This window comes from Chelonoidis abingdonii, chromosome 11, assembly GCF_003597395.2.
Source record: "Chelonoidis abingdonii isolate Lonesome George chromosome 11, CheloAbing_2.0, whole genome shotgun sequence".
NCBI lineage: Eukaryota > Metazoa > Chordata > Testudines > Testudinidae > Chelonoidis > Chelonoidis abingdonii.
The window spans coordinates 47053602-47067658 of NC_133779.1; the positions used below are offsets into that span (position 1 = coordinate 47053602).

At 60.7% G+C, this 14057-nt stretch overlaps 1 protein-coding gene across 3 annotated transcripts in view; it reads right to left on the minus strand.

Moving 5' to 3' along the window:
- Positions 1–372: 372 nt before the first annotated feature.
- Positions 373–14057, minus strand: part of PEAR1 (platelet endothelial aggregation receptor 1) — a 61096-nt gene continuing 47411 nt past the window's right edge. For 2 of the 3 annotated variants that reach the window (XM_032792068.1, XM_032792067.2), the window contains exons 9-24: positions 13617–13829; positions 12950–13124; positions 12405–12525; positions 11562–11725; positions 10827–10929; positions 8968–9114; positions 8188–8316; positions 7701–7829; positions 7488–7616; positions 6673–6801; positions 6125–6340; positions 5715–5827; positions 4207–4327; positions 3358–3420; positions 2376–2579; positions 373–1836 (exon numbers count right to left, since the gene is read on the minus strand). In XM_032792068.1, the coding sequence (XP_032647959.1) occupies positions 1676–1836; positions 2376–2579; positions 3358–3420; positions 4207–4327; positions 5715–5827; positions 6125–6340; positions 6673–6801; positions 7488–7616; positions 7701–7829; positions 8188–8316; positions 8968–9114; positions 10827–10929; positions 11562–11725; positions 12405–12525; positions 12950–13124; positions 13617–13829 (2317 nt within the window). In that variant the 3' untranslated portion in view covers positions 373–1675. The remainder of the gene's footprint in view (positions 1837–2375; positions 2580–3357; positions 3421–4206; positions 4328–5714; positions 5828–6124; positions 6341–6672; positions 6802–7487; positions 7617–7700; positions 7830–8187; positions 8317–8967; positions 9115–10826; positions 10930–11561; positions 11726–12404; positions 12526–12949; positions 13125–13616; positions 13830–14057) is intronic. The other variant, XM_032792070.2, reaches the window with a different exon arrangement.

Consider the following 14057-nt stretch of genomic DNA (forward strand, 5'->3'; position numbering starts at 1 on the left):
GCCAAAGGGTAACATTTGGGAGTCCAGTGTCTTTGCTCACCCCAGGTCCTGTTTAATCTCATAGTCTAGGGGTTCTCAAACTGGGGGTAGGGACCACTCAAGGGGCCATGAGGTTATTACATTGGGGGGGGGTCATGCGCTGTCAGCCTCCATCTCAAACCTCACTTTGCCTCCAGCATTTATAATGGTGTTAACTATATGAAAAAGTGTTTTTAAAGTATAAGGGGGTCACACTCAGAGGCTTGCTGTGTGAAAGGGGTCACCACTACAAAAGTCTGAGCACCCTGGCCATAGCCAAACCCTGACTATAAGCCTGTGGGGTGATGCCAGCAGCTGGGTGGAGGCTGAGACAAAAACTAGACATCTGCACAGTTAAAAACAACACAAACATCTTTATTTACACGCACATTGGAGCTGGATCGACCAGACTACAGAACCCAGCTCTCCCCAGGAGCAGAAAGGGAAGGGAACCCAGCTATATCCCTTAGGCCAAGTTCAGCCTGCTGGGCTAGTCTGTCCCCCCAGGAGGGGTCATAAACCAAGCCCATGTGCAGCGAGACGCTAGCCCTGGCCTCTCTCACCTGAGCCAAGGAGGAGCTCCCATTGCTGCAGGTAAGTAGCAGGCTGTTACAGTTGCTGGAGCTGGCCGTTAGGGGGAGACACGCTCACACCCATTAGGCCGGTATATATTGCACCAGGTGTGGGGGGGGTATGGTGTGATGGAAACGGGGGCTCTGAATCCTCAGAGCTTCACAGCGGTGCTGCCAGTGGGGGTTGAATGGTGGGGAAGTTTGGGTTCAGAGCTACCAACTTCCCCTAACAGCCCAAACATCCGCTACGGCCCATCTCCAGCGGGACTGGGGGCTGGGTGAAATCAGGCAGGTGTTCGGAAGCTGAGTCGAAATGCAAATCAAGGCTGAGCCAAAAGCCCAGATCCAATCCCCCTCCACAGGCTGGAATCCGAATTGGGAGCCAGATTCAGTGGCATCTCACTTCCCAGCCATGCCTCTCCTGGGGCAGCAGCTGGACAGGTCTTGGCGTGTTTAGTCTGTGTCAGCAGGGTGCAGCGGTCCAGCTCGGTTATCAGTCCCTTTGGGGGGGGCTCACAGGAACACCTGCTGATCTGCGCCGCCACCACGAGGTGTCCTGTTCACGTCAGCTCCACCGGAGCAGGCTTCTCCTCTGGATCTGTCCTCCCCTCAGTGCGAAGCCGTGCCCTGGGGGCAGAACACGCCTGCCAAGGGTTTGACTGGGGACCCCACCCCGAAGACAAACACCAATGGGGAGGGACATGGCAGGGCAAGCTGAGGCCACAGCACCCCACCACGATTCACATCCCTGCTGCATGTGGGAGGCTCAGGATCCGGAGGTGAATGTCTCAGACTCTGAACCCTCGCCTGGGGGAAGGTGATGAGCTGTATTCAACCCCAAGTGGCTGGGGCAAAGGGTCCGATTCCCCCTTCCCTAGTCCTTAGCGGCTGTTGCATTGTACAAGCGAAGACAAAGAGGCTCCGGGTGAATCCAGGGGGGTGCTGGTAAATGGCCATCCACGGTCCCGCCACAGCTCTCCTCCCACTGGGGTTCGGAGGCAGTCCTCCACCTTCCCCTGGGAAGGACCGACAGAGACAGGAAGGGGAGGATGGATGGACAGACAGAGACAGCGCCCCGAGGCTCCTCAGCGGTCCTGCCTCCGGAGTGGCGGGGATGGGGGGTAGTGCCGGACTGGTGGCATGTCATAGTGACTGGGGATATGGCTGTTCTTGGGGGAGTCGTAGTGGTTGGGGGGGGTGCTGGGGGCTGCTGGAGACACACCTTCTGCCCCAGGGGGGCAACTCTCTAGAGGGAGAGGAAGAGGAAAGACAAGGGCATTACTGAAGGCACCTGTGAAAGTGTCTCAGGACAGACTTGTGGTTAAGAACTTGGGAGATCAGTCTGTAAAATGAGGATAAGGACCCTTCCTTTCTCCACGCTGCAGCTATGATCTTTGGGGCGGGGACCACCTCCCACTTTGTGTGTGTCTGTGCAGCGCCTGGCACGAGGGAACTCTGAACTCGGTCAGGATGCATGCAGCACCTGGTAAGAGGGGGCCATGATTTCAGTCGGGGTGTGTGCAGAGGGGACCCTGAATTCAGTCGGCATCTGTGAAGTGCCTGGCACGAGGAAGTCCCGATTTTGGTTGGGGTCTGTGCAGCGCCCAGCACTAGCAGGCCCCGATCTCAGTGGGCGTAGCCTCTGAAATGCAAAAGCTTGGCAGTGGACAAGCACCCCCAAGTGGCATGTCACACCCGCCCCCATGTGCCATTCAGTCTCTGGCATCACTCTGAAGTGAACGGGACCGGAGGGGTCCCGCAGCCCATCACGGTGCTGAACTCTACCTTCTGCCCTGGAGCCGGCGGCTGGCTCCTCGAAGAGCCTGATCTCGGCGTAGGACATTTCTCGCTTCACAGGGGATTTCATCTCCATGTAGCTGCCCTCCGAGGGCTTGGCCATGAGCTCAGGCAGGTCCTTGATGGTGGCATAGGGGTTCTCACTGTTCAGCGAGCTGTTGCTGGCACGCAGGGCCTCCTCCTTGATGTAGGCTGGAGGGTGGGCGGAAGGATGGCAAAGGGAAGGTGGGTGAATACAGGAAGGGGGAGAAGCCAGGGGGCGGGGACTCCGGTTTAGCCGGGAGGAGAAGACTTTGCTAGGTCTGTCTAGCTCCAGGCACATGGGCTGCAATCAGCACTAACTGGGCCCCTCGTTGGGGGCCTCAGCAAAGAGATGTAGGGCTGGATGGGGCCCTGCACATCAAGCTCCCCTCCTCCCCTAGGGCGTCCCACCAGGGCAGGGCAGAGACCCATGGGCAGTGTGTGCAGGGAGCTTGTCCAGGCTGGAGCTGCTCTGGGGATACACAGGGCTTCCCCAAAGCCAGCCCAGCCTTCCCACGCCCTGCTGAGCCCACTGCCCCACTCCCACAGCGCCCCCTAGTGCCGCACTGGGATATGGGGTCGGCACCGAGTGCGAGAGGCGAGCGCCTCCTCCTGAGCCCCTCGCCCCACTCCCTGCAGCACAGCGCCCCCTAGTGCCGCACTGGGATATGGGGTCGGCACCGAGTGCGAGAGGCGAGCGCCTCCTCCTGAGCCCCTCGCCCCACTCCCTGCAGCACAGCGCCCCCTAGTGCCACACTGCGACATGGGGGTCAGTGCTGCAGTAAGCGCAACTCCTCCCCCTCCCGCTCCTCCCAGACCCCAGGCCAGGAAAACGAGGCCATTGGCCTGAGCCGGGAGCGTCTGGGGGAGACGACCGTGGGACCCATCACCCCCCTCCTTGCGCCGGGGTCCCTGGAAGCCCCCCCCCAGAGGGAGGCACTGTGCTCACCGTTGCTGTAGTACTTCCCCAGGCTGTTGCTGTAGCTGTAGCTGCGGTCCATGGGGCCGCCCCCTGCAAATGGAAGGAGCCCCTGAGGCTGCTGGACACAGACAGACCTTGTGGTTTCCCCCCTACAGCCCATGGTGCCTCCTTTAGCCACAAGGGGGTCCCTTCACGAGGCTGGGGTCTCTGTCGGCCTCCGCAGCCGAGATGAGGGGAGGCTGGTGAGAAATGGGGACCTTGACTAGGAACAGGCAGCTCCCATCCAAGGAAGGGTCTCCCCTCGCAGCATCCTGGCTGCTTTTCTCCCCACCAGCTTCGGGGTGGAGGCAAGGGGGGGCAATTTTGCTCTTGTTTGGGGATGAAATGTATAGGACACTGACCAAGACCAGCAGTTTGAGCTGAAATGGACCCAGGAGTCCCAGCTCCTCTTCTGCTGCTTTAATCCAGACAGCTTGCTCTGCTCCCAGAGCCAATAGAACCCAGGAGTCCTGAGGTCCATCCCCACCCCCATCTCCTTCCCTAACTACGAGGCATCACTCCCCTTCCTGAGCCAAGAACAGAACCGAGGAGTCCTGAGCCCCACTCCCGGCTTCCCAATCTCCTGCTCTAACTACTAGGCATCACCCCCTTCCTAGAGATGGGAAAAGAACCCAGGAGTCCTGCGTTCCCCCATCTCCAACTCCTAACCCCACTCACCTTCCAGCACTGGGAGTAGAACTCATCACCCCACCGTGTTCTGACCCCTAGACCCCCGCTTCCTCTCCCCACACCGGCTCCTAAAGCCCAGCCCAGCATATCCTAGCTGAGGCTCCACGCCCGGCTCAGAGCTGGTGAGCCTTCCCCACCCCCTCTTACCCCGCTCGCGTGGCTTCAGCGCCGGTGCCCCGTGGTGCTTCCAGTCGGCAGGCAGCGAGGCATTACAGTCCGGCCCGTAGGCCATGCTCTTTATCTTGGAGAAGTGCTGGTTGCAGGGCACCTGTGGCCGAAAAAAGGGCTGGAATCAGCAGTGACCTACCGCCCCCTGCCCACGGGGTCCAGCTCGGCAAAGGCAGGCGGTCAGGATTTCGGGAACCACAGGGTCTGGCCGTGGCCATGACGAACCCCTTCCTTCTGGAGTGGCTCTTGCCAAACTAGAGTTCAAGTTGAGACAAGCGCCTGCATTAAGAGCAGATGTTTCGAAGCACTCTAAAATCCAAGCACAAATTCAGATCGTCCCAAAACCTGCTGTGCCTCATGGTGTCCTGGGGTGGGGCGACTGTGGCAAATTTGGGGTCATTTGGTCCACGGGTTCCAGACTGAGGGTGTCCAGAATCCGGGGCGCTGCTGGGGGGACAACTGACCTGATGGCTTAGCACAGGGGTGGGCAAACTTTTTGGCCCAAGGGCCACATCTGGGTATGGAAATTGTATGGCGGGCCATGAATGCTCACGAAACTGGGGGTTGGGGCATCAGAGGGGATGAGGGCTCTGGGGTGGGGCCAGAAATGGAGGAGTTCAGGGTGCAGGATGGGGCTCTGGGCTGGGACATGGGGTTGGGGAGCAGGAAGGGGTGCAGGCTCCAGGGTGGGGCTGAGGGGTTGAGGGTGCTCCGGGCTGGGACCGAGGGGTTCGGAGGGCAGGAGGGGGATCAGGGCTAGGGCAGGGGTTGGGGCATGGGAGGGGGTCAGAGGTGCAGGCTCAAGCAGCTCCTGGAAGCAGCGGCCATGTCTCCCCTCCAGCTCCTACGCGGAGGCGTGGCCAGACGGCTCTGCATGCTGCCCCGTCCGCATGCTGCCCCTGCAGCTCCCATTGACCATGGTTCCTGGCCAATGGGAACTGCGGGGGGTGCGCTTGGGATGGGGGCAACGTGTGGAACCCCCTGGCTGCCCCTACACATGGGAGCCGGCGTGGGGACATGCCGCTGCTTCCGGGTGCTGTGCGGAGCCACAGCACACAGGGAGCAAGGCAAGCCCCCAGTCCCACTCCCTGGCAGGAGCTCGAGCACCGGATTAAAACGTCTGAAGGGCCGGATGCACCCCAGGGCCATCGTTTGCCTACCCCTGGCTTAGCGGCTCGACTAGCAGGCCTTGAACTGAGTCCTCCCCAGGGCAGGTTTCTGATGGTTGCTGCTGAGCACAGCCAATACCAGGTTAGCACCCCTCCACCTTATGGGGGCGCAGGGGGCAGGGCTACCTCAGTTCCACACAAACCCAACTATTTTTGCAGCAAATTCTCAGCCCAGCCCAGCCCAGCCCCAGAGAGACGCTACAGACAAGCTGTCTCCTCTCTGCCCGTCCCCAAGGGTGCTCCGTGCCTCGAGGCTCAGGAGAACGGAAAGGCTAGGAACTTCCCCGGAACAGTGTCGCCCCGAGGGCTGGGGCGTACCTTGAGGGAGCTCGCCCTGTCCTGGCTGCTGGGGGCGGGGGACGATGGCGTGCACCGCGACAGGGTGTGGTAGCTTGGATTGGAGTAGTAGTGGGTGTAGCTGGGTGGGACGTCTAGTCAGACAAAGAGAGAGACAGAGTTAGGCCAAAGTCCCTGGGAGTCCTGTCCCCTCGCTGTCCCCAGGGGATGTGCAGGGCTGTGGGCCTCTCCCGCCCCGCGGGCCAGGCTCCAGCTGGATTCCCCACGCTAAGCCTAAAGCGGCTAGGATCAGTACTTAGCTGGGAGACTCCCAAGAGTGGGGTGGGAGGACTCTGCCAGGCTTGCTGGAGGTGCCATGCTAACGGGAACAGGGGGGTGACTTAGAGAGCAGAGGCCCCCCCACACACACACTGAGCGCCCTGTGCCCTCACCTGGCACTGCATACTCCGAGCTGTCCGTCCGCCCCGTGGTGTAGGCCACAGACAGGTGTCTGTTCTCTTTGCCCTTCTGCCAGTGCCGGTAACACAGGAAAAACACCAGCAGTGCCACAAGCAGGATCACCAGGATGATGATGCCAATGATCGCCCCCAGGGAGCTGTACCCCACCGGCACGGCTGGCACCATGGTGAAGGGGTGATCAGGGCTCCCTGCATGCCCGGAGGAATCATTAGACCTTCTGCCCAGAGCTGGGGACAGAACCCAGGAGTCCTGGCTCCCTGCCCTCCCGCCATCCCACTCTAACCACTAGACCCCGCTCCCCTCCCAGAGCTGGGGACAGAACCTAGGAGTCCTAGCTCCCAGACCCTGCACCCCTGCTCTAACCACTAGACCTCACTCCCCTCCCAGAGCTGGGGACAGAACCCAGGAGTCCTGGCTGCCTGCCCCTCCCCCACTCTAACCCTCTAAGCCCCCCTCCCCTCAAAGCTGGGGCCAGAACCCAGGAATCCTCGCTCCCAGCCCCCTGCATGGTCTCACTCACATTTCTCACACCGGGCCCCGCTCCTGCCCGGCTCGCACTGGCAGCTCCCAGTCACGTGGTGGCAGGTGGAGTTGTGGAGGCAGTCACAGACCTGGAGACACCCAGGTCCAAAGGTGCCAGGGGAACACTCTGCCAGGGGCGTACAAGGGCCAAAGTTAGAATCCGTGGGGTGAAGGGGGCTGGGAGGCAGGGGAAGGCCTGTCCCAGGGAGCGGCTTGGAGCCATACAGCTCCGCATTCCACCTCCTGACTACTGAGAGAGACTCATGGTCCGTATAACCCTATATTAGAGCTGGCTGGGAAATCATTTGTGTTCCAGCAAAACATTTTGGTGAACGACAAATAAGCAAAATGTTGGAAGAAAAATTTTGACCCAAGGTTTCCGGGTTTTCATCCAAACCCTGAAAACCCCAAAATGCTGTGGCTGAAAAGTTACAATTTTTTGAGTGTCAATGGTCAGAAACAAAAAGGAAAATATTCACGTTTTTGGCCAACATTTTCGGGGGAGTTCAATTGCCAAAAACCCAAATTTTTTCCAGATTTCTGTTTTTCCAATGAAAACCCGGAAAATTTAACCAAAATCAGACATTCCCCAGGGAAATTTCGGTTTTAACCCAAAACCCCATTTTTTGTCAAAAACTTGTCAATCAGGTTCCCTCAAGACCCGCCCAGAAATCCTGTGTGGGTGCGATGCTCCCCTCTGCCAGCAGTGGGCGCTGCTGGTGGCTCCCCAATGTGATCGTGGGGCCATCACGCAGCCCTGTGCCTTCCCCGGCGTGTTCCCCTGGCTCGGCTAGCGCGGGCTCTGTGGCTTACTGGTTTCACAGTGGGCACCGGTGTACCCAGAGGAGCACAGACATCTCCCGGTCGCCGGGTCACACTGAGCCACGTTCTGGCACTGGCATGCCTGGGCACAGTTCTCCCCGTAGCTCCCCGGGGGGCAGCCTACAGAAAAGAAACCAAGTGGGTGAGGTCTGCGTGGGGAAGGAAACGTGTGATGCCCGGGCCCCCGCCTGGCACAGCCTGTACCTTCCGAGCAGCGTCTGCCAGTCAAGCCGGCCGGACAAGAGCAGGTCCCATCCACAGTGCTGCACCAGCCTCCGTTTGGGCACCGGCAGATGTGGCCGCAGGCCTCTCCCCAAGTGCCAGGCGGGCAGGCTGCGGAGGAGAGGAGACGTCTGTCAGTCCCACTACGCATCCGGCTCTGAAAGCTGCTCTCCCCAGACGAGCTACCCAGCCTGTGTGAGAGATCCCATCGCCCCCTGGTGGCGGCCCACAGAGAGAATAAGAGTCCTACTTCTGCTACCGGCTGAAGGAGATCTCCTTTAGCTCAAATGGCAGAGGCCTATATTTGTGGGGCTGACAGAGCCTCCAGATCCCCCAGATCATAGTCCTAGGGACCCTGTTGTGCCCAGACTCCTTATAACCCCTACAAGTGCCTACCCTCCGCAACTTATTCCCTGTTGAGCTGTGCTGCCCGTGAGTTGGGACACCCCCAGCAGTTGATGTGACTCACGCTGTGAACAGTCGCTGCCCGTCCACCCAGGGAAGCAGTCGCAGGAGCCGTCCACGTGGTGGCAGGTGGAGTGGTTGGAGCATCGGCAGGGCATCGCGCACTTCTTGCCGTAACGCCCAGGCTGGCAGGCTGCGGCAAGGGAAGGAGAAATGGAAAGTGTGTGGCAAGTGGGAGTGAGTCACGTACCAGCCCTAACCCAGCCCCGTCGGACAGCTGCTTGTGTGAAACGAGTTTGCTGGGTCTCAGCCCAGATCCTGATGGGGACCAGCCAAAGCCACTGCCACAAATTGGTGCCGACCAACCCTGTTCATGGGCAGCCTCAGCAGAGAGTCCCAAATGGGCTCATGGAGACAGAACTCCTTGTTACCCCCTAGAGGGGACAGGTCACAGGGACACACGGGCTGCTGTGCTCCCATGTGGATTTCTCATCCCCTCAGGGGAGCAGGGATTGGGATTTGCCCCCTACACGTATCCATCTCCCTGAACCCTGGCCGGTTCCTGGGATGCCCGTAAAGTGGCCTCTGACCCTGCCTGCTGCACCCAAACCAGCCCTAGGTGGGTGTGGGGCAGGCTCGAAAGGACGATGCCAGTCCCAGTTCACGGGCTGGTCACACGTGGGCTTTGTGTGACGGACTTTGCTCTGCTCCAGCACTGGACGGAGCCAGGCGCTCGCCCCACTGGGACAGGCCAGCTCCCCCCAGGCTGAGCAATGCAGGAGCAGGACCCCCCTCACCCAGCCCCCTGGCTCCGAGCATCATCCTCACTTGGTATTGCACTTACGGCGTTGACAGGTGGGGCCGCGGTACCCGGGCGCGCAGCTGCAGCTCCCGTCCTCTGAGGAGCAGGCGGCTCCGTTCTTGCAGGCGCAGGGCTGGCTGCAGTTCCGCCCCCAGAAGCCGTCATCACAGACCAGGTTGCAGCGGGGCCCTGGGGTGGCAAGAAAAGGAACAGGTGTTCTCTTAGTAGGGACCCCTCTTCACCAGGCAGCTGGGGGGGGCAAACAGGTCCCAAGGCCAACCCAGTCACCCTCATGGAGAAATAAAACCTCTCGCATCCCAAGCTGTCAGGGATGCCAGTGTCACTGTCCACACTCAACAGATGAGGAAACTGAGTCACTACACAGCTCCCTGCAGGCCCTATGGTCTCCCAGCACAGCGCCGACCCAGAAACAGCCCTCTTTGAAGCTGCGCTCCCATTCCAGTTAGCGCAGCCCCCAACTCGAGTATTGTCCACACACACGAGCCCCTCGCTCCAGTGAGGGGAGGTTCTTAACTCAGACTGGCTGGCCCGTCAGCAGGCACCGGCTGACACGCTCAAGTGCTGCTATTCCCCAAAGCCTGGCGGAATTCCCGCTGGGCCACATGTCCCTGCCATCTGGCTGCGAAGGAAACCTTGCAAGCCTGAGCTGAGGGTGTGACGAACTGGGACTGTTCTTAATGTTTGCTCTGAATACTGTGTTGGTGCCTCAGTGTCCCCTAGGCAGTTCTTAAGTATCTAGGTGGTGGGATAAGGGCGTGTGATTGCTGCAGAGCAAAGGGCCAGTGACCTAAATGCCTGGCACTCTGTCTCCTAGACTGATGGCCTGGGCCCCTCCTCTGGCAAAGGTGCCACTGGAACGGTGTTGGCAGGACACCAAGGGATCAGGTGTGACCTTCCTGGCCCAGGAAAGGATCTGAGGCAAGAGGAAGGAGGCTGGTGAAGGGGGGGAATCTGAAGCTTGCTGGGATAACGAGGAGTTGAAGTGCAGACCTAGGGGTCTGGGCTCACATGCCCTCAGAAATGGCACCCGGCCGAGGGGTCTGGTTCACTGTATCTACAAGCTTCGTTATTGACCCTGTCTGTCATCAGATAAACCAGTCTTGTTTTGCTGGCTTGAAGTAGTCACACTGACTGCAAAGGTGGGGATTGCAGACCTTGTGGCTTCCCCAGGACCCCACATGGGCGACTCGCGTGGGATAAGCCATCGGAGCGGGCAGAGGAGCTGAATGGCTCCGAAGGGAGAGCCCAGGAGGTGAAGACGTGTGAAGTTCTGCCCTGAACAAAGTCTGTCCCAAGGGAGAGGAGGCTCCCCAAAGTCCTGACTGGCTTAGTGGGGAGCAGTTCCAGAGCATCGCCCGGGGACTCCGTGACAGAGGGTAACCCGCAGGGAGACCGGGACGAAGGCTCGGAGAGGTATGAAGCGCCCTCCTTCCCCTCAGGGAGGAGTTATCGCAAGCAGCTTGCTAAGACCGGAGCAGGAGCCAGTCTGGCTCTCTTTGGTGCTATGCGTGGGTGGTGTCTGGACAAGCACCATCACTTTATTTTGCCCTTGGCCCAGGGGGTACCCTGCCACGTCCAGCCACGTCCCACTCTGAGAAGGAACGGCGCTCAGGCCGCCCAGGGACCTCATGCCCATACAGCCAGGACCTCTGCACAATTCACAGTGAGCTGTGCCTCCTTCAAGTCCTGTGGGAGGAGCTTATGCTGTGGGTGGAGCTTGGAAGAGTACCACCCCCTTCTGTCCCTGACCTAGCCATGCCCATAAGAGCTGTGCATTGAGCTGGCAGGAATGCCAAGGGACTTCCTGGATGCCATCATGGACAGAGACAGAGTCCTGTCGCCCCCTCCCCAGATCCCTGCCTCCCACCCAGCCCCCTCACCTGTCCATCCTGGCAGGCAGTGGCACTGTCCTGTGACGGGGGAGCAGACGTCCGCGTGGCTGCAGTCACATTGACTGCTGCAGCCAGGCCCATAGGCGCCGTTCTGTTAGCGAGAGGGGAATGCAGCTGGAGTCAGTGGCACAGGGATGGGATTGGGGAGGGTGATTTTAACCCAGAACCCTTCCCGGTCCCATCCCGCTGGTGCACGGTGCACGCAAGCCTCCCCGGTCTGACCCCCACCCTGGCAGTGCATGCAGTCTAACCTATTCCCTCTCTGCCCTGCCAGTACCCATGGTCTAAGCCACGCCTCCCCTGCTCCACAAACCACATGGTCTAGTGCATAACCCCCCTCCCCGTTGCCATTAAATCACCCAGCCTCCTGCCCAGGCTGGGCCAGCAAGTGACTTTTCCAATCAATTTGTTAGCCCCTTGTTGTCATTATTTCGTCCAGTGGGACAATCACAGACAGCCAAAATCCCAGGTAGCACGTGGGCAGCGAGTGGGGAACGGGCACCGTTAGAGGCACCCGGCATCCCATCTTGCCAGCAGTCAGCTGGACCTTGCTCTGCAGGGGGTGCGTGGCAGGGGGGTGGCCGAGGGCTTGATGCAAAGACCACAGAAATGGGCATCAATGAATGTAGGCTCAGGTCCTTCAATGACAGCTGGGACGGCCGTAAAGGGCGCACAGGCTCCCGGGCGCGGGAAGCGGCTGGTCCGAGGGGGGCAGGAACTTACCACGCACGGCTCCTGGCACCTGCTGCCGTGCCAGCCGGCAGCACAGGAACACACCCCGCTGACAGGGCTGCAGGCGGCGCCGTTGGCGCACCGGCAGGTCTCGTTGCACCCGGGGCCCCAGGTGCCGGCGGGGCAGGGGCTGGAACAATCCCCTCCGTGCCAACCTGCAGAGGAGTGGACAGGTCGGCGGGAGGATCGACGGGACATTGTAATCGGAGGGCTTGGGAAATCCAGGCAGCTTAACGGGCGGAGAAGCAGGGCAGTATGGGGGCAATGCTGTGCCCAGTCAATCGCCCCTATGGGGGCTATACTGTCCCACTACTGTCCCATAGCCGAATGTGTCTGGGTATTAGAGGGGAGCGAAGCTTTCAGCAGGTCCCTGGAAGGAGCCTGATCTCAGACACTGCTCCAGCTTGAGGGTGCCTGGCACCACTCACCTCTGGGTGCCCCAGCTCGTGGCTCTGGCTGGGGATCTGGGTGGGGGGCGGACCACGCCTGCTGGGAGAAGTCACCCGTGGAAGGAGTGGCATGGGATGTCCCACCAGACCCCAAGCCTGGCGGAGGGTTCGTGCCGGGAGCAGAGCTGGGGGAGGGGGAACCTGGGCTGGTTCCAGCTGGCCCCTGCCCACACTCCAGACCCAGGAAGCCGGGGTGGAGAGGGGTACTCACAAGGCCTTTCTGGAGTGAACTTGAAATGGTTCCCATAGCCCTGGCAGGGAACTGTCTCCCCTATCCCAGCCCTGTCTGGGGACACAGCTAGAGCCTCCCGGGGGTTGAGGGAGGGGAGCTGGGGCCGTGCCCTCCCTGTCTGGAGCGATCCCAAGGGCGCTGCCTGCACCCTACCTTCTTTGCAGATGCAGGTGCCATCGATGGGGGAGCAGGCGAAGGCGTTCTTGCAGGCGCACTGCATGGAGCAGTTCACGCCATAGGTGTCGGCAGGACAGTGGCTGGAGCAGTGGTCCCCCTGCAAACACAAGGAGACAATGAGGGGGTGGGGGGGCTAGAGTCGAGGGGGGGGAGTTACTCGCCATCTGCTGACCTGAGGTGGGTCCGAACCTTCCACCCAGAGGCGAGTAGCCGTAATACTTTGTGTTGCTACAAAGCCAACCACCTAAGCATCACAAAGTTATCCCTGCTCTAATCTTAGACCCCCCTTCCCTCCTCGAGCCGGGAATAGAACGCAGGAGTCCTGACACCCAACCCCACCTGCCCTAACCCACTAGACCCCCCCTCCCCTCCCCGAGTCAAGAATAGAACCCAGCAGGAGTCCCGACACCTTGTCCTCTGCTCTAACCACTAGACAACGCTCCCCATCTCAATCCCCATAATTACCAAGACATTAACCGTCTTGTTTCCCAATGTCCCCGCAGACTGGGCCCCGGACTCACCGTGTACCCCGGGGCGCAGTGGCAGAGCCCCGTGGCCCCATCACACGTCCCTCCATTCAGACAGAGGCAGGGCTCCTGGCAGTTGGCCCCATAGTATCCATGGGGGCAGGTCTCGTTGCAGTGCAGGCCTGCCCAGCCTGGTTTGCAGGTGCATTCTCCGCTCATGGGGTGGCAGCTGGGCCCCGGGGAGGGGGAAGAGAAACACATGCCCATCAGAGCCCCTCTGCGGAGCAGCTGTGGTGGGTTTGTGCCAATCCCGCAGGGCCTCTCTCTGAGAGCAGCAGGACGGCAGGGGCTGCAGGTGTCCCGAGCTGGACACCCCATGTATGCGCCTACTCAGTGGCTCCCGAGTGGAGTGTGCATGGTCTGGATCTGGGTCATTCGCCCCCCCAGAGCCTGGACCCCGGGGGCGATTCCCCTGCCTGCTGCTCCAAACAGGAATCCTGCATTCCAGCACTGGGGGGCACAGGACGGATGGTGCCATGTTATTCCCCTTATGCCCCGCAGAGGGCAGCAACCCCACAGGACTGGAAATAGGGCCCATATTCCCCCTCCCCTGTACACTGTTAACCCCTAACGCGCTGGCATGTTCCAGGCTCCCACATGCATGATCTGCTGGGGTGAGGGCCCGCTCAGGTGGCTGCCAGAGTCCCTCCCCGGCCCCTACCTTTGGCTGTTCTGGGGGTTGCAGAGGCAGGGCAGGTGGCAGGCCAAGCCGTAGAGGCCGTCCAGGCACTTGCGTTCCTCGCAGCGAGGCCCGTAAAAGCCGGCCTCACACAGGCAGGCCCCGTTGATGTGGAAGCAGCGGCCCCCGTTGGCGCAGTCACACGGCTGGCCGCAGTCCTGGCCGTACTTGCCGATGGGGCACTCCTCCCGGCACCTGTTCAGGGATGGGCAGAGGGAAGGGGAGGAAGGATGTGCCCCCAGGGTCAGGCCGAGGGCAAGCCAAGGGAGGGAGCCAGGCGGCACTAGGGAGAGTGGACAGAGGTCGCTGTACCTGGTACCTCTCACCTGCTCAGTCTGAGTGTCCCCTGTAGGCTGAGGCCACCAAACTCATTCCATGCAAGACTCTGGGAAATGCTGGGGACCCTCCCGCCAGCCGCTCAGC